General features: G+C 43.1%; 1 protein-coding gene across 3 annotated transcripts; it reads right to left on the bottom strand.

The window, feature by feature from the left end:
* Nucleotides 1-1,511: 1,511 nt before the first annotated feature.
* Nucleotides 1,512-13,847, bottom strand: TMIGD1 (transmembrane and immunoglobulin domain containing 1). 3 transcript variants are annotated; one of them, XM_045199054.3, is made up of 6 exons: nucleotides 13,635-13,847; nucleotides 11,517-11,795; nucleotides 7,488-7,766; nucleotides 3,216-3,319; nucleotides 2,103-2,188; nucleotides 1,512-1,626 (listed from the first exon to the last, which is right to left on the bottom strand). In XM_045199054.3, the coding sequence occupies exons 1-5, from the start codon at nucleotides 13,843-13,845 to the stop codon at nucleotides 2,144-2,146; spliced, it is 918 nt and encodes a 305-aa protein (XP_045054989.2). In that variant the 5' UTR covers nucleotides 13,846-13,847; the 3' UTR covers nucleotides 1,512-1,626; nucleotides 2,103-2,143. The 3 variants fall into 3 exon arrangements, with proteins under 3 accessions (XP_045054989.2, XP_024420674.3, XP_053767962.1); XM_024564906.4 differs by having other exon boundaries at nucleotides 2,148-2,188; nucleotides 13,635-13,845; XM_053911987.1 differs by lacking the exon at nucleotides 13,635-13,847 and adding an exon at nucleotides 12,435-12,483 and having other exon boundaries at nucleotides 2,148-2,188.
* Between the last annotated feature and the right edge of the window lie 6,058 nt (nucleotides 13,848-19,905).

The raw sequence follows: 19,905 nt of genomic DNA, 5'->3' as shown, positions 1-19,905 counted from the left end.
TTGAGAATTTTCAAACTAATCTGAAAAGTAATCCTAATCTTCCTCCTAATCCAATCTACTCATTTTCCAAAGGCCCAGGAGATGGACGAGGACTTGCTCGAGGTAACACAGCTAAGACTGGAACTCAGTTCTGATTCCATGTCCAGTTAGATACGGAGGTTTTCCGTTTCCTCTTCCACTTCACACTATCCCAAGCCACCATCGTCTGAGAGCTGGGTTTTTTTCCTTTATAGTCTCTAATTGTCTAAACATTCAGGTTTTCACAATCCTCCTACCTTGTCCTTAGAGCATTTTAACAGGGCTTCCGAATTCTACTTTGAGAAATTCTAAACAAGAGGCAGGACCTGAAGTCTTCCCCACAAATACCCATCAGGGCCTCCAAGAAGATAGCCATCTGTAAACCACAGATCTCTCTCTCTCTCTCTCTCTCTCTCTCTCTCTCTCTCTCTCCCCATTCCATGCTAGAGTTTCAAAGAGAAGCTTAACAGGAGGATATGTCTGTTCCTCTTGGAAACAAGTCTGTTGAGATTTTTATATATTCTGCTCATTTCTTCTTTTTGCTTCTACATCAATAAGGGGCTTTTAACACCTGTCTGACAGCAGGTTCTTCATCCCTCTTCTCTCTCATGGACACATTTAGCTACTGTAATATCAGACAAAATAATCTTTTTCTAAGACGAAAAGTGGGAGGAGGGAAGCAGAGCAGAGACATCAAAGGTGGTTCTGGCCAGGGCTGCTTCTCCCCCCAGCCCACCCCAGGTGTGTGGGAAGGCAGAGCAGAGACTCTTAGTGGAAAAAATGAAGGCAGAATGGAAGCAGAGAAAGAGCTGCAATTTAAAATTGAGGTATATGGGAAGCGCACAGCCTGACTCATAAGTGATACACAGTAGCTAAGTCTCCGCAGAGGATGGTGCGAAAATAAGCGAAGGATACTCCTAAACAACATGCTGTCCAGCCCATGCCCCTGTTGGTCTCGTCCTCCTAACTATAAAAAGTTCCCAAAGTTTGTGACTGTGTCAGTCATGAAGAGAGAGAAAAATAAGGACATATGCTGAGTTTTTTATAATATGAATTTTCTTCCATTTAAAGGAGTATTTTATATTCTGAGATTACATCCTTCTTTTTTTAGCCCTAAAACATTCCTTTTCTAAAACGACAGTGAAAGTCGATGATAAGTGATGTTTTTTACGGGCTTCCTGGGCAACTTGAAAAACTGGTCACTCTGCGTTGCCCCCCTCGCCCCCCCCGCCCCCCACTTTTTGCTGTGGTGTGGCACTGATTTGTGAAACCCAAGTATCTGCTCGTCTACCTAGAGGAATATATTCCAAATGGTATATAGTTAGCTACCTTTTTGGAACAAATTTCAATGAACATACCCTTCAAGGAGAAGACTTAACAAAAACCTTACTTTACATACTTAACAGCTTTGTCCACAAAAATGTTGCACAAGCATATCAAATTAGTCATAGAAGCTATTGCTAAGTGCTTAATGAAACATTCTTCATAACCTCTGACAATTTGACAGGAGCGAATTTAATAGTAGCAATAAATACAAATGGGACTACATAAATCAAGGAGGTCCTGACGCGCAATTCTTGCTATTAGATGGCACCTCAGCTTTCTCACCTGAAATGAAGCAAGAAATTAATTATAATGATGATCATAACAATAAGAAAAAATTTCAGAATTAAATTCATACTCTTGGAAAGAATGCCTTTAGTTCTCCCCCCGCCCCCAGCCCACTTTGCGTATGCTGGAGTCAACAGACCAAGGGAAGCCCCAAAGAGAAGGCAGGGTGGAGGATGAGGAGTGTGGCCTCTGACTTTTTGTGACACAGCAGTGGCTTCCCCTCAGGGCCTCTCAGTGATTTACATTGTGGGGCAATAAAACGCAGTTGCGCAAGCATTAGTCTAAAGTTGTTTAAAGACCGAGGAGGCTTCAGATCAAAGATATGCTCAGTTCTAGGCATCCTTCCAACCTGCCTTACCTGTCTTCCTGTGAGTAGAGACAGATCCTCCTCCGCCCCCCATTCTCCTCTGAACCCCTTCACCTTCCAGCCCCTCCCATTTCCTGCGGAGTTTGCTCAGGATGGGCAGTGCTACCTGGCTGCTTATGGCAGATCTTCGGCCCCAGCCCCGGGTACTTACAAAGCCGTGTCTCTCTGAGGATCTTCACCCTTCATGCAGAGCTGAAGGCAGACAAAACAAGGGCAATGAGTTTTCTGGCTTTTTTAAGGCCCATGGAGCAACCATTCTGAATGCATCAGAGTGGCTCAAGGGGCAGGAAATGCAAAAGTCTGATAATCTCCTACCTAGAAAAATACACAGCAGTACAGAGGCAGCTGGAATATACAGCCACCTCTGCACTGGCCCAGGTCTTAGCCCTCTGGCCACATTAGTTATTTTTATTAAATCTAGAGAAGATATATTAATAATTCTTAATTTAAAATGCTTCTAGGATTCTTACATAGTTGAGTATTTCTATCCTCTCTCTCTCTCCCTCTCTCTCTCTGTCTCTTTTGGTAGGAAAAAATTTGCTTTGGATTGGAACAGGGGGTGGGTAAATTTCTTCTTGAGAGACATTGTTGCCCCGAATAATACCCAGTTGTCATATGTTTCAGGGAGAATGGCCTTTGGTGCATAATGAACTCAGCCTAGGATGCACTTATCTTTCGTTAGAGGCTTTCTGCCATATCGGCCTCCCTTTGGCACTGGATTAACTGGTGGAGTTGGGTGCCTGGCATTAACCCATGCACATGCATACTCTGCATCATGCTAACCAACAAGGTTAACCGTTTCAACAGTTCAAACCCCAGCCCACCACAGCCAGGGCAGCTGTACAGGCGAGCAGTAAGTGCCATCCTTTTCATTCTGATCCCTAAGCCAGGAACAGATGCTCCTCTCCGTATTTATTCATTGCACCAAAGGCGCCATAGCAACAAGGAAGGGAAATTTAAAGGGAAGACAAATCAACCCCAAATCCCCTACCCCAAACACCACAGCACTTTTCATTCCAGTCTTACCCACACGCTCTTCTATTCTTTGTGAACCTTTACTGATATTACACAGACAAGTTTTATTCCCTTAAGCAACTTCCCTTTTAGATCACGTGATACAGAGACTGGATTGTCCAGGTATGGCTCCTAACTCTAGTCACTTCCATAGCCAGCTCTTGGCTTTTATTTAGATGACTTTTTGTCTAAATAGCTTAGATACCTTTATTATTCTTTTTCTTCTAGCAATCAGTCCAAAGGACAAGGTTAGAAACACCACCACAGTTGCAGCGATAATGGGTTCTATCGGAATAGTCGCAGCTCTGTCTGTTGGAAATGTAAACACACAGCATGAGAACTTACATTTACATGCTTATAATTTATGTCCTTCTCATATGTCCCAGCCATGGTGCCTTGCACCTGATGTTTATCATCCTCTTAATTAAATCCCCCTAACAATCCCAAAAGGTAGGTATTATTATCCCCATTTTACAGGCAAGGAACCAGGGGCTTTGAGAGATTAGTTTATGCATCCAAAGTCACAGAACTAGTAACTGGCAGACAGGTTACGCATCTATGTCTCTGTGGAAAGATAAATTATGGTTGTAGGGATAACTGCCCCAAAGCAGGTGGCCAGACCATCTCGTGCTTTCTTCATCCATATTTTTTGCCATGCAGAAAGCAGAAGTAGGCTGAAGTCAGTGGTTCTCCTGCCTTTTGAAAAGTCTAAAAGCTGTGAGAGGGTACCCCAGTGAGGAAGAGGGAGGAAAACTTCAAGAGCAAGAAGAGAAAAGGTGAAGAGCCCAAGGGACAAGGGCGAGAGAGGTCTGTGGGCCTCGGGCACAGCGGGGACCCTTGTACAGTGATAGCGCCACAAGCAGGTGACAAGACATTGTAGAAGGTGGCTGCACAGTGCCTTCGGGGAAGTAGGGCTCTCAGCGCGCCTTCCCAACCCAACCTGGGCGCAGATTTTCGTGTGTCTCTGAATGGCGTGGAAGAACAGAGAGGCCACTTCTAACCTGGACCCGGAAGAGGTCCACAGCACCCAGGACAGCCTGGCAGGGACAGCTCAGTCCCTTGTGTTCTGAGCACCAGGTAGGCTCAGGGCTACTTTGTTCACCAGGCGCTACAGGCACAGGTGCTCTGCCTGCGAGCTCTCCGAGGGCCTATGAAAATATTTGAACACTAAAAATAAAAAAAGATGTATTGGCTCCAAAATATTGAAAAATGGCAAAATTATTCAAAATGAACAAATGTTTAAACATCTATAAAATGTAACTTTGTGTCCACTATGACCCAACTCTTAAATAATAGTAATATTTAAACCTTAAAAACCACATTAATAATTAATTTATAATAAAATTTAAAACATATGCAAGTTATAAAAATCTTTTCAAAATTTGTACAGCAGAAAAGTACATGTAACACCGTATGCTTCATTTTACTTTGTTTGATATGATCTGGGATGGAACTTTCATTTTTTTTTTAAACTCATGTTTTTTTCTTTTTTAAAAAATTTATTTAGTTTTAGAGAGCGGGAAAGGGAGGGAGAGAAACATCAATGTGAGGTTGCCTCTCGTGCGCCCCCTACAGGGGGAAGGGGACCCAGCCTGCAACCCAGCCATGTGCCCTGACTGGGAATCAAACCATCGACCCTTTGGTTCTCAGGCCCTCCTCAATCCACTGAGCTACACCAGCCAGGGCTGGGATGGAACTTTGAAAAGCAAGAGTGCTTAAGGTCAACAAATTTGTTTTATTTTATTTTATTTAAGATTTTATTTATTTACTTCTTAGAGAGAGTGGAAAGAAGGGAGAAAGAGAGGGAGAGAAAGATCAATGTGCAAGAGATACATCAATCAGTTGCCTCTCATGTTCCCCCAACTGGGGAACCTGACCCGCAACCCAGGCATGGGCCCTGACTGAGAATCGAACCTGTGACCTTTTGGTTCACAGGCCGGCACTCAATCCACTGAGCCACACCAGCCAGGGCAAGAAAGTTATTTTAAATGACCCTAAGTCTCTAGAATCTGATGCCAGCCTAGGAGGGGAAGGAGCTCCAATCATGGTTAAGATACAATTTTAGGAATTTAGAGTGTACTATATATTGTGCAATTGAATTTGTGGAGAGATGTAGTCAAAAAATATTTACCCAATGAGTACTGTGTGTTAGGGGCTGTGCTTGGCTTTGCAAAAATAGGACAGACATGGAAGGTTTTTGCCTTTTTGGAGCTCATATTCTTGTTGGAGAGAGACAGTAAACAAAGAAAAACTGCAGATTGAGATGAGTATTGTAAGGAACGTGGGGTCATGACGCGGTATAGGAGGGGTAAGAGGTGCAGTGGAGGGGAAGGAAGAGTCTTTAAATAAATCTAATTTTAAAGCCCAAGCCCCAAGTGCCTCAAGATTATGAAGTAGGTTTTATCCCTCCATAGTTGTATGGCACACTAACCAATTACCTTTTCATCATTTTCTTCCCCACTTTTGTCCAGTTCCCGTTCAGGATAATTTTGGGAAGTAAATGGATTAAGCATCCTTTACTATTACTCTTTAGTTGTTGTTAAGAGTTGTCCTCACAAGGGTGTGGGGCGCATCGACCCTCTGCAGAAACCTCTAAAGGGGCCCTCTTAGAAGCCCTGGCTCCATCATTGCCAGCCCTGGGGCACACCAAAAGGCCTGCACCTTACTGGGGACCCCCTCTACTTGCAGTGCCAAGGACAGATGTCAAAATGAAGAGGAAGCAACAGTGGGACAAATAGGAAAAGGAATCAGAATTCAGTCACAAGTTGGAATATTTTCTACCAAGCTGAATAAAATGAAGCCACAATGTGACAGCTTGCACTCTACAAACAAGCCGAAATAAACTGTCTGACCCATTGGCTCACTTTGGATTCCAAGTTTCTGTGAAACGTGACTTTGGCAAGCGTAACTGTGTCTCTCCTCTTGTCCTGTTTTACTCTCTTATTTGTAACCAGGCCTATATTTCCTCCCAAATTCACATGTAAAATGATTCCAACACATGGGCTAAAATCTTGTGCTTAAGAAAAAAGATCTGTGATGCCATTTCCAGCTTGCACGGCCTCATTTAGAAACTACGCCACTGAGCTGTGCAACCGAGAGAGGCTCACGGCAAACTTGGCATTCGGGCTGATCACCAGCGGCGGAGTGCTTGTGCTGCGGAGGCAGCCAACAACCAGGGAGGCAACAAAGCAGGAAGAAATGAGAAAAAACAAGTTGGTTCGGAAGAGCTCCACCCCAAACAGGATTCTGCCCACCTGAAAGCCAATTTGTCAAGCTGACATCCTGCTTGTCATACAAGCTGTGTATTTTTTATGTGACATAGAGCAATTTTGATTCCTTCTTAACCAAGAGGGATGATAACAATCTCCCAGTCTCTGCGTGTGGACTTTACAACCAGTTGGAATGGCATGGCCTGAGGCCCCACCAACCATGCTTTTGTGGTTCTGGGGGAAGTGAATAGCCACAGGCCTCAGTACGGTGCCCTTTTCATGGATTCCACCCCACTTAGCTTATTTGTGGGTTTGGTTTTTAAAGCAAGTAGGCCCTGGGCATACTGATACTGTTCTGCAGGACCAACTACTGAACATGCCAGTAATCACAGTGATGGGTAACAGCAGCTCTTCTTCCCCAGCAGCCACTCTGTTGGTGTCCTGGACCCCCCAGAGGGGGAGGAATAAGAAGCCCTATGGTCACACCAGCCCAGCAGTTCTAGCTGGGGTTCAGTCGGCTTCTTGGGAACTGGCAAGGAAGTCAGTAAGTGGGCATATGACAAAGTGAATAGTGTTCTAACAGGATATGGGAGCCTCAGCTTGTTTGGTTGCTACTCGCATCCTGGCCCCAGGCCGGGAAATGTGTGTGTGAGCGTTTCCTGCACCTGCTACAGCAGGTATCTCACCTTTCTCTCTTTGCATGCACACGAACTATAAGGAGGGAAAATCACTCTATTACTGCAGAGGTGATAAACCTGGGTGGATGAAGCACGAAGCCAAAAAAGAACTCTCCCCCCCAGCATTTGCCCTCACACCCCTTCTGATTAGCCTGTATGGTACAATTTCAGAGTTAGGAGTGATTTTAGAGATCCATTTTCTTATCTATTCACTATGTGTTTCTGACTTCTCTTCTGTTTGTTATTAGGCTGTGAACTCCTAAGTCCAGTTCTTACCAACCTTGTTGCCCAGGAGAATTCATGGAAATATTCATCCCTAAAAGCCTACCAGCATCATCTTCTCCCATATAGTTCTAGAAAAGGACCTTTGCTCAAAAAGCAGTGTCCAGATGGAATGGGCATAGTTGCCCTAAAAGGAACGAGTAGAATCCTTAGTGGCAAACTGCTTGAGTGGGATAATTCTCCACAGAAAATCTTGCCTACTAATCATAATTGTCATCATCATTTGTTGTCATGAAAAATATTTACTGAGCATCTATCCTGAGTTTTGCTCTTTGCTGGATATTATTTTTTTTAAAAAAAGAGAGTTACCTTTGACAAAGAGGTGAAAGTCCATGGTCTTTCTTTGCCCACACGAATGTGCAACACAGATGTAAGTGCCGTTGTCAGACTTCTTGACTTTAGAGATTGACAGCTGAAGGGACTCACTTGTCTGCTGGACTTGGTGATGGTTTTTCTCTAAGTTCAGGATGCTACCATCTTTGTACCACATCATTTGAGCCTGGGGGTTGGATTTCACGTTGCAAACCACGTTCACACTATTGCCTTCCTCAACTGTTTGGACGTCGTTTCCACTCAGGCGAGGAAGAACTGCAAGATTCAAGCATTTAGGTTTAATCAGCAGATAAGCAGTAGTTTACTGTCAGAGTTCAAGATCTGCCTTCAGTCTCCCTCACGTAAGTCATTCACTCATTTGCCAAAAATTCACTGAGTGCCTTACTGCATGCCAAGCCCTGGACCAGGAACCAGGGATACCATCGTCAATGACACACATCCACTTCCAAACCTAGCAGCACTTTTAATGTGGCAGAGAAGACAACCCATGAAGCAAATATACATAATAATGAATCTGTGCCTGTGTGTAACACTACCCAAGAATATAAGCCTCGAGTCTTTGCTCTTTGAGAATTAATATAATAAGCCAACCTGCTATTGTTGGATACAACACCATAATATTAAGAAAGCAGGCCTTGAAGTTAGCCCCTATGCCATTTACATCACTTACCGTGACCCTGAGAAGTCACTTAACTGCTCAGCAACTGCCCAGTGTCCTCATGTAAAAAGATGGGAGAGCGGCTACCTCATGAATTACTGTGTGGATTAGATGAGAGAATGCCTGCAGAGAACCCACCACAGTGCTGGTTGGTACTGTCATTGTGGCAGTGGTGGCAGTTTCACGTGCTCCTCACACCCTCCATTTTCACATTTTGCTTAACTGCCTTTGCCCCAGCCACGTATTCACCAGTGCATATTTGCATGTCCTCAATAACCCTCTAGAAATAATGTCCTCCTCTAGAAGGGGCTCTAGTCGTGGCAACTCTGGCATCTATGGAAGGTGGGCGTGACTCTGAGTCCCCGTCATCCCCCTGTGTGAGCCACTCCTTACTTCCTCCGTGATAAGGGCAGTTGTAGACCCCCAGATAGCAGGACACATTCATCTTCACCAAATTACTGCAACCCTCACCCCCACCGGGCCTTTCCAACATCCAGAGGAGAAATGGCTGAGCTGACTATCCCCTCTTCTGCAGACCTTTTGCATTTTTCTGGCCAAGGTGCAAAACAGTAATAAAATGCTTGAAAAGTGGGCTGTAGAGAAGAGGCAAAGGTGGAGAAGGAGGGGAAAAGGAGCTTGTATAGTCGGCGCACCGCATAATTAGACCCTGAGTAGGCTGTGCTATTAATAAAACTCAGGAGAATGACATTTTGTCGTTCCTTGGAATGAGCTTGAATTCCATATCTTATCCAACAAGGATGTTATGTGGTATTTGGATAGGCAAGAAGCTGCTAGAATACAGAACATAATTGCCAAAGATACCAATTCCAGAAGTTCCACTGTTCCTATAAGTTGTTCCTTTTAATTTAACTATTTAAAATTAATTTTAAGCTTATCCGCTATATGTGAGCATTCCCTTTTTAAAAAATTATACATTTCAGATAAAGTTCAAATCTTCCTTGACTCTATCTTCATCATTTCCTGACTCCTTAAAGATAGTCCCTATTATGTGTTTGATGTAAATCCTTGCATCTTTTTTTAAAAAAAGATTTATTTATTTATTTTTAGAGAGAGGGGAAGGGAGGGAGAAAGAGAGGGAAAGAAACACCAATGTGTGGTTGCCTCTTGTGCTCCCCCTACTGGGGACCTGGCCCACAACCCAGGCATGTGCCTGGACTGGGGAATCAAACTGGCAACTCTTTGGTTCACAACCTGTCACTCAATCCACTGAGCCATACCAGCCAGGGCTCCTTGCATCTTTTTTTAAAAAGTAGTTTTTATACATATAATACGTCCATAGGAAATGTATTGTTTTAGGAGGGTGAGAAGGGTTTACATAAAAGGCTTCATTCTCTCAATGGCCCGAATGTTTTTGAGATATATCCACACTGAACCCCAGAGTGCCAGCTCATTGCTTTCAGAGTGCTATAGTATAATACGTGACTCCTTAATCGTTTTATTTTGATGGAAATTAGGTTGTTTTCATTTTTTAAATGTTAAACAATGCTTCAGTAAATATGCTTCTGTGCGCCTCTGCACCCGCACACGTGTTTCTCCAACAGAAGTAGAAATGCTGGGTCTCGCAGGGCAGGCACATTTTAAATTTTGACAGATATTGCAAAAGAGGTGGTCTTAATGTACACTTTCAGCAATGATGTATGAAAGAATGTGTTTCCGCACACACTCCCCCAAATAGTGTATTATCATTTATTATTATTTATAATAATAGCACTTGCTCAGGACTGCACTTGCTATTCTTGCCCCTTTTTAGTTCCTTGGTTTGGTTTGTTGATCGATGAGTTCCTATCAGTTTGTCACTATGAATCCAGTGAAACCAGTTGTTTTTTTCTTATGTGCTTAGCAACAACAATATTTATGACGTGGTTATAAAGATGATTCTGAATGTGGATTCAGGCTGGAAACTGGAAATCATTTTTTAAAGCCATCAGGTCACGACGGCATTTCTGCCATGTATCCCTTCAGAAGATACAACGGGCAGGGCGTGACATGAGGGGCCGGGGGACTTGTGTTCTGTCCCCAGGCCAGCTGTGGTAGTTCAGGCTCCCAGTCCAAGACTGTTTCCTCATCTGTCATGCTGTAGGGACTACAGGACCTCCAAGGGCACCTGATAGTTTTAGATTCTATCCAAGTACACACAAGGAAGCTTGCTTTTTTTAAAAAAAAATCACATTTTTTGTTAATTCATAGAAAATTAAAAAAACAAAACTCCTATTCCCAGTAGCAAGCAAACGATTCACTCTGGAAACTCAAGCTGCAGGTTGCCAGTATTTTCCAGAGGTGATTCCTTGGCATTTTCTCCACCCTTTTATCTCAGGAGCAATGGCATCAACTTTTCACAGAAAAGCCTGCTGAATCCGAGTCCAGAGCCCTTTCTACCAAATTATACCACATCATCACCCTAACCCACATCACCCCTTACCCCACCATCCACACCACCCTCATGTACAACCAGCTTTCCATCCAAACCAACCATGATCGCCGACATAGAATCACTTGTAGGACTCCTAACGCCATAGACTTCCACCAGTGGGTTATCAATTCCTGCAACCCAGCCATCAAAGAGCTTCATGTTTTGAGGTTTTAAATATGAACAGCCAATACATTTATGAAAAGGTGAGCACCCTCATTTTTAATTTAGAAAGTTAAAATAAAATATCATAAAATATCGGACTGGCAAATTTCAAACTCAGTGCTCATGATGGTTTGGGGAAACAGGCACTCTCACTCTTTGTTGTGGGAGCATAAATAGCACAGTTTGCCCTGGCTGGTGTGGCTCAGTGGATTGAGCACCGGCCTGTAAACAGAAGCGTCGCTGGTTCATTCCCAATCAAGGTACATGCCTGGGATACAGGCCAGGTCCCCAGTAGGGGGAGCACAAGAGGCAAACACACATTGATGTTTCTCTCCCTCTCTTTCTCCCACCCTTCCCCTCGGTCTAAAAATAAATAAATAAACAAAATCTTAAAAAAAAAAATCTCTGAAATCTGAAGTAAATAAATTTCTTTAAATAAATAAATAAATATCACGATTTGTCAATATTGAACAAATGTTAAAATGCACATATTCTAATTTTTTCATCCTCACCGGGGACATTTTATCATTGCTGAGACTGGGGGCGGGGAGCGGGGCGGGAACGTCGATTGGTTGCCTCCCATACTCACCCCCAGGGATCGAACTTACAACCTTTTTCATGCAGGGACCAGCACTCCAACCAACTGAGCCGCACCAGCCAGGGCCGCACATACTCTTTAGACCGAGATTTCAACTACCACTTAATGCAGTGCAGACAACACAGACTGAGCAGCTCTTTCTTTCCCCTTACTCACAAGTGACATTCAGCACCACTGCGACGGACACAGACTGATCCCTCTGCAATTTGCAGGTAAAGGTGACTCCATTGTCATTTTCACTGATGGAAGACACACAGATAGAGCTGGAATTGATTTTGTTTCCGGCCTTCAAATCCACTGACCCCTGTTCTCGGTACCAGAGAAGTCCTTCATCTCCAGTGGGGTTGTGAACATCACATCTCAGAGATTCTTCGGCGCCAAGACAAGTGTTCAGAATGAAGTTCTCAGTTTTACCGTTCACGGTTAAAACAGAACCTGGGAGTGCGGAAAGGAACTATTTAAGGTGGAGTGAACAATCTAAATGGCTATAAATGTTACATCAATACAATGAAATACTTCACAATAAATTTAAATAGTCGTATCAGTCTATATGATTTTACAAAGAAAAAGGTCCATAATGTATTATTGACTTAAAAAAAAAAAGCTTAAAATGATGGTTACCAAACTTTGTTGCACATTGGAATCACCTGGAGATCTTTGAAAAATGATTGAGGCCTTGCCCCCACCCCCAGACATTCTTCCTGACTGATAGGAGTACCATCTGGGTGCCAGGTTTTTAAAAGCCCCAGACGGTTCTCCTGTGCAGTGAAGTTTGAGAACCACTGGGTTAGAAAATAGTATGTTCAGACTTACTCCATTTACACACACACACATATATGTGGAATAGGGAAAAATTCTATCTATATGTGTGAAATAGGATGGATAAAAATAGAGAAAAAAATGGAGAGACACTTACCAGACTTAATTTGTTTACTTCAAGGGGTTGGATGTAGCAAAGTAAGGGGGTGGCAGTGGGGAAATACAAAGGAAAAAGGATTATAGTAAAATGGAAAAGTATTTAAGATATAACATCAGGTAAATAGGCAGAATGTAAATTACATCTCTAATAACTACCGTATTTTTCGGACTGTAAGACGCACCGGACCATAAGATGCACCTAGGTTTTAGAGGAGGAAAATAGGAAAAAAAATTTTGAAGCAAAAAATGTGGTCCTGCTCCTGCCTCCTGTGATCCCACTCCATTGCCGCCACACCCGCCTCCCCCCACCCCTGCACCCAGCGAGCCAGGTAACATACATTCAGACTATAAGATGCACCCCCATTTTCCTCCCAAATTTGGGCGGGGAAAAGTGCATCTTAGAGTCCAAAAAATATGGTACTCTAAATACATCAAAATTGCATATGGGCAAAAGCTGATTTGAAAATATTTCTGATTAGATGGTAGAATTTGGTCTCCCATTTCTGATGTTTTAATATTGTTTTGGCAATGTAATGAAATAAAAAGATATTTAAACAGCTGTGGTTTGTGGGATAGAAAAGTTGTGGTAGGAATCATCAGGATATATAGAACTTTATTTTCATCCCTCATTTTTAAAAATTCATTTATGGTATAGCGACAAATCTGAATTTCAATTTTAACTTTCCTGGCTTAGAAGCAAGTGACAAAAGAGAAAAACTGACTTTAGCAAAACCAGAAACTTGCCCCTCCATAATATTTATTAATATATTTTGTAAACACATTAACTTTTCCTTTAAAAGCACAAATTACTGAGGAAAAAAAAACATGAGATTGCTGTCTAGTATTTTTTTTTTTAATCTGGAAGAATATACACCAAACATTGAATCACTGTGTTTGGATGATGGGATTTGGAGGGAGTTTTACTTTTTTTTTATTCATTTATATATTTCCTAATTTATTCTACAATGACTATGTATTGTTTTTAAAATGAAGGGGAAAACTACTTCCAGACTGGAGTAGGGAGCAAATGCAGGAAAGATTCTTCTGTAAGGGGTATGTTCGAGTAAACAGCAGAAGGTTATTTTGCATATTATTAGTAATAAAATCTATTAAAATGTAGGAAAATTCTGTCTGTGGCTCTGGAGAGGATAGAATACTTTGCCCTGCTTATAATATCAGAACCATCAAAATATTTTCCCTTTAATTTTTTATTGTGTTATCTGACCCCTACACTCTGAATCATACCAACTAGGTAGTCATTCCAGCTTGGATTTTGGATTTTTCCAATTCCCACAGATCATTTTTAATCTGAAATTTTTCTTTATTTAAAGAGGCAAAAAAAGAATATGAACTTACTTGTCATTTCACGTGGCAGAAATATAGTCACTAAGAGGAGAAACCTGCACATTCCCTTTAGGCCACTGCTGTTCCACGCCATCCTGAACGAAACTAAGTCGGGTCTGCTGGCGGGCGAGAGTGCCGTTGTTTCTGTACTTTGGGCTGCACTGAGTTTATGAACCTTCGTCTTGTCTATTACGCACTTAAAATGAAGTCCCAGGTGAGTCATCCCAGTTATAATGGTGCTATTTCTAGTTTTTAAACAGTCCTGTTCTGACTACTAAGTCCAAAGTACTTGCAGTATTAAACCATTTTTAAGACGACAAAAACATCACAAAGAAATAGGCCGTAAGTTCCTGGGCAGCTAGAGGACAGCCCTGGGGAAGGTAAAACCAGCTTTCCCCAGGGAAGCTGACAACGTCATCTTCACAGAAGAAACGCGTTTCAGCCTCAGACGGTCCCCACTGAACAACGTAAATCTTGTTTTGAAAGCCTCTCTTTGGTCATTTTTTGTAAAGTGTCTCTCTGCTAATAGAAAGTTTTTGAGACGATTCCAAATAGTTTGTACCTTAGAAAAGATTCAACTGCAAAATGACCTCTCATCTTAAACTATGTTAATTTCTGCTTACCCCCATCCCTCCACTGCTCTCCCCTTATAACACTCCTTCCCCTTCACCTAGGGCAGACTAAAAATAAAAAATAATAAAAGCCTCCTTTTCTTCTGTGCTTTCCTGTTGCCATCCCTCTCCCTAAGATATTCTCCGCTTCTGTCTAGAAAAAAACAGGTATTTATTACTTCCTTTCAAGAGACCCACTATGAATATAGTAGAAACACCACAGAATGCTTTCTGTGCAACAGACACCATGCCAAACACTGTATGTACGTTATTTAAATCTCGATTAAACCCCTAACAACCCTCGTGAGGTCATTTCTAAAGGTTTGGAGAGATTATATAATTTGCCCAAGATCCCAAAGACAGTCAATGTCAGGGCTGGGATTGGGACCCAGGACCCCAAGGCCATGCTCTGAACCACCCTACCGCCCAGGTTAATGCTCTCTTCCTTTGAGAAGCTGCCGTTACTCCCTTCCAGTCTCTGGCCACTCCACAGACCTCAGCAACTTGGGGTTTTGTCCCGTTAACATGACTATTAACCTTCAGGAGCTGAAACGTGCCCATGACCTTGCTGGACAGCGCTACTTCTCCCCATCCCAGGCCTGTCCTGGCAGGAGCAAGCTTTGTTCCTGACAGGCTCATTCTTTCTGGCTGGCGAGCCTGCATCAATCTTTCAACAAGAAGCAATTAGTGCTAATATTGATTCTTTTGTAATTTCACAATTTGGTCAAAAAGATTTCTATGACAGCAGTGTCACAGCAATGATTTCAGAATCTGGTCACCAGTAGAGTTTTCTCAGACGCTGCCCGCTGCAGGTGCGCAATAGAAACTGAAAGTATAAGCTTCTTGGCAGACCACACGCTACCGTCTCAAGGAGGAAGATTGATTTCCCCGTTTCCCTTCCGCCCCTCCAAGACAGCAGCTTTTCAAAACGAGTTTCACTCACTTGGCATATTTATAGTTTCCGTGACTCTCTACTTTCTATACAAAACAGTCTCAACACTTCCATGCTGAGCTTTGAAAAGCTGACTTCCTTGGCCAATTGTTCCGTTGTCTGAGAACCACGCATTCCTTCCCTGTTACCATCTTTATAATACTTGAATTTGAACACTTTATGACAGTAGGGTCAAGTAAATAATTAAATTGGGTTCAAAGTCTGCTTCTCTTTATGGATTCTTAGGGAAGACAGTAATTGGGAAAGACATCTTCTTATGATCTAAGGGCTTGTGTACACCTAAGTTACTGGGTGGGGACAGATATTACTAACAAGGATGTAATTGCTCCAAAAAAACCTGACATTGTGCAAGAATGTGTAGCTCACCTCACTGAACGTTGTCCTGCTAAGTTAGATGGCTGAGCTTCGATAATCTGGCAGCCTGAGAACTGTGATGGGGCAAATCTGCAGAGGGGTTGGGTTTTCACAGCGGCCAAAACACTGGAAGATTTCACACAACTTAAACAATGCTGGACAACTGTCACTTCCCACCGGTGACCTGAGCCCAGTGTGTAAGCTGGGCCAAGCCAGCCTTGGCAGGGGGAAGTTCTAGCCCTCTGGGAGTCTCACCCGATGGGGCAATCTTTGCATTACTGTTTCAAGAATCAGTAACAGAGGATAACTATATTTTATTGGTTAAAATATATATATGCTCATGGCATTGTTACAATGTGAAGTTTATCTGGCAAGTACTATTGTTCCAATTATACAAGAAGAGGATAAAAGACTAGTTATGCTTATTTGCACATTTGAACACATCGGTTAAGTACATCAGAGATCTACTTCTTACTAGCTGTGTGACCCCAAAAGTTATTCAACCTCCATGAGCCGCGGGTTCTTCATCAATACGATGGGATGAGAATAATGCCCTCCCTGCAAAGTCCCTATGAGGATTAAATTAAGTAAAGCATGTGAAGGAACACACAGTAAGCCCTTAACAAGCAGTTACTATTGATACTACTAATGTAGGCCGGGCAGAGCACAGTAAATCAACGCAGCCTCCCTACGGCATTGTTCCGGTAAGAATCATAACTAAGAGCAGTTCCAGTTGGCGGGGCTGCCAGCACCATCTAATCAGGCTTTAGTTTGCTTTTTGATGGTCCTAAGAGTCGGCTATTTCATATTATCATTTTTAAAGGATTGATGTCTTGGTTCTGGATCCCTCCAAAGTAGGTCTTACGACAAAGCTTTGGCTGCATGTAGTTTATTTAAAGCTGATCTCAGGAAGCATAGTAAGGAAGTGAGATAAGGAAGGGAAGAAAACCAATAAAGGGTGTGTTAATAGGTTAGTGCTGTGGGCAAATGTCGCTGTGGACCCTCGGACAAGCTTTGTGAGACACGCCTCAGAATCAACTCATGAGGGTGAAGGAAGCTTGGGTATTTATCCACCAACTTCTCTGCATCACTGGTGGAGGGACACTCTTGGGGTATTGACTCCCCAGAACCCCCAGCCTGCCCTTGGAGGGCATAGTGCACCCTTTGCATCCATTAGTGAATGCTGAGGCAAAGACACTCAGGAAATCACCTGCTCTATGGAAATTGCTCACAGGTGACCTCTAGGATGGTCAAGGGGATATGGGTGGGGCACCGACATCAGCTTCTACAACTGGATAGTAAATGATATTACAATGTAATGGTTAATTATTCTTATGGGTGATACAGGTATTGCAATTATATAGGAGAATGTCCTTATTCTTTGGACACGCCTGCTGAAATATGTATGGGTTAAATGTCTTGATAATTGAAATTAACTTTCAAATGATTTAGCAGAAATAAATGAAAACACACTCACAAAGCAACCACAGCAAAGTATTATCACACTGAATCTAGAATCTAGATAAAGTTACATAGATATTCATTACACTATTCTTTCAACTGCTGGGGAAAAGTATTTAGCGGTTTTTACTGAGTATCCTTTGTGTGCTGAGTACTCAAAGCATCGGGGTTGCTAGTGCATCTGGGCCATGAATTAATAGAAGACTTGGGTTCTCGAATCACATACTGTCATCCGTGCAAAATTGCTTTCATACCTATCCAAATCTGTTATGTTTAAAAGATGAGCAGTGCTCCCTGAATCCCACACCACTCAGTGGACATCCTGGGAGATCCAAAGATGAGCAAGACCTCCTAGCCTTCAAGGGTCTTCTGTTTCAGGGAGGAAAGTTGCTGGTCCAGAGCCAGGTGTAGTGCACTGTGCTGAAGAGGGAATTTAGGAGGTTAAAAATGGTACCATGGTGCCCCTTCTGGAGATTCAACGAAGTGACAAGATTTGTCCAACATTAGGTATCCTCCCTAGAGCACCTCTAGAACTGATAGAGAGAAACCATTCCACCATAAGTCGTTAAGCCTGGTAGTTAACCATTAAGCCTAAGTTGGTTGGTTGGTTGGCTGGTTGGACTATTAACAGATCCCCACACCTCACATCTCCCGCCAGTAGCTCAGGCCCAGAGAGAAGAGCGGCAGCCTCAAATCCGGAAATTTCTGGGAGTAGAAACCGATCTGCCCCACCTCGGGCTCATGCACACCCGGACAGAGGAGGGGTCCAAGAACTGGCAGCCATGGCGTTCTGACTGAAGTGAGCATAAGAAGCTCTGGGGAGTTTTCAGGCACCTTTCCTACATCAGACCTGATGAGACTCAGGAATCTCATCTTTAACAACCTGCCAGGTGTAAAGGACACAGTGGTCCAGCAATTCCATTTTAAGAGCCACACGCTACAGGACTAAGTATTGATGAGGGCCATAAAGGTGGAAGCCCCTCAGCTAAAAGGAAGTGCCTAGCACCATGCCTCGTGCGTGGTGAGCACTGAAGAAACATTAGTGAAAAGAAGGAAGAAGGAAGGGGTCACAGCCTTCACATCTGCTGTCACAAGCTTGATGTGACAGAGGCAGCAGCTCGGCAAATGGCTGGAGGGTCACAGCCCAGCAAGGTCATCTGGCCAGGTCACTGGACATGCAGTTAAGGGTTTTAAAGTGACAGAAAAGCTAGAAATCTGGCAGTTACCGCCTAGCAATGATAAACGGTTCTTTGAGCAACACAGGGACACAGTGTGGTGACTTTTCCATCTAGAATCCAACACAGTGTCACTAAACTGCTTCAGTTTGGTCGTGGAACTTCAGTATTTCCAGCTTAACCAGTGATTAATGATTCTCTAACTTCCCACCCTCCATTGGCATTCGTTCCTTCATCACCAAAACCAAGACCTGGAGGGCCTCCCATCTAAGGATGCTAAATTCAGCAAATAAAAATACAGGACATCCTGTTAAATTCGATTTTCATGCAACCAATGAATGCTCTTTTACCATAAGTATGTCCCATGCAACAACTATCCATTAATTCACAAGAAAGCCAATATTTGGGGTATACTTATGTTTAAAAAATCATTTTTGAAAGTATAAGTTAAATCATTCAGATTTAGCTAGGTGTTCTGCCTTTTATCTGGTACTCCTACATCTACTCCTCCCTCTTTATAACAGGTGAGGAAATGAAGTTCAGAGAGGTAAAGGGACTTGTCCAAAGTGATGCAGGGTTCAAATTCACTCAAGATTCCTGGCTGCCACCCCACATCCTTTTCCAAATGTCTTACTTCGGTTTGTTAACTTGGTTTTTTGAACCACTGTGGATGGGCAAATGTGGGGGTCTGTGGGGGGGTGTATACATATATGTGCACATGGCTATCTTCCTAGGGAGACGGTCTCTAATTTTTTAATTAGCTTCTCAAAAGAGTCATAATTTTAAACAATATGTTAAAACGCTCTCTTTCACAGTACTGTACTCTGCTTTCAAAATGCAGAACATTTATTACTTTGGGCTGAGATCACTTTTCTGCGTCCCCCACATCCCTTCGCTCCCTGGGCCCAGTCATGCTAGGAAATGGATGGGTTTTGCCTGCAAGTAACCGGAAAAGTATTCACTACGTCCTCTATGCGCCATTCAGCAGAAGCCGCCGTACCTTCCACAACCTCCCTATGTCCAAACCAGAAATTCCTCTGATCTATGCCGTATTTCCCTTCTTCCACCTCTTGGAATCGGACAACCTGGAGGTGACAAGCCAGAAAACATTGAAGAGCGTAGGTAGAGAGTAGCAGTGCTAGGACCTTTGAGGTTGACCACCAGAGGTCCCTTCTCATCCACAGTGATTCTGAAGTTAGACATCACTAGGGGTTAAAAGAGATAGTTCTCTGGACCAGTGAGCCCGGTCTCTGCCTGTTGCAGGTGTAAAGGGTATACTCTATACCCAGCAGTGTGAGTAAGCCTGTGATACAGCAGGAGTGATGCAGGATAGAAAGGCTTCCTCAGAAGAACCTGGGTAATGTCTTCCAGCATCTGTCTCAAAGGCAGAGTACTTAAGGAGGAGCAGGGCGCTGGAGCTTCCTCCTCACCCCAAAAGAAAAACTCAGGACATTCCACCACTCACCACCACCAGGCAAATATCCAATTTCCTTTTGAGTATAATCTGGCTCCAGGGGTGTATTTACTAGAAGTTAATGAAGCTTCCCCTGGAAACCCTCCTTGGCACAGGCTCCTTCTAAAGCCCCCCACCCTAGTGGCCTTATACTTGTAATTTTGTAATCTTTTCCTTAAATTATATAAACATGAGGCCCTGGAGGGCCTGGATCTAGCACTGTCTGGCTCAGGATACAGGATTTCAGAGAAGAAAGAGGTGGGGGGGGTTTCAAAGG

The sequence above is a fragment of the Desmodus rotundus genome, chromosome 9 (assembly GCF_022682495.2).
Source record: "Desmodus rotundus isolate HL8 chromosome 9, HLdesRot8A.1, whole genome shotgun sequence".
Classification (NCBI taxonomy): Eukaryota; Metazoa; Chordata; class Mammalia; order Chiroptera; family Phyllostomidae; genus Desmodus; species Desmodus rotundus.
This window is presented reverse-complemented; position numbering and strand designations above follow the sequence as displayed.

Excerpts from the sequence above, each read along its gene's own strand:
- TMIGD1 (XM_045199054.3), bottom strand. The coding sequence starts at position 13,845 with ATGACTCACCTGGGACTTCATTTTAAGTGCGTAATAGACAAGACGAAG. Across the intron at positions 7,767-11,516 it reads AGTGGTGCTGAATGTCACTT|TTCTTCCTCGCCTGAGTGGA; the intron begins GTGAGTAAGGGG and ends TGAATCTTGCAG. Across the intron at positions 2,189-3,215 it reads GAAGAAAAAGAATAATAAAG|CTCTGCATGAAGGGTGAAGA; the intron begins GTATCTAAGCTA and ends GTCTGCCTTCAG.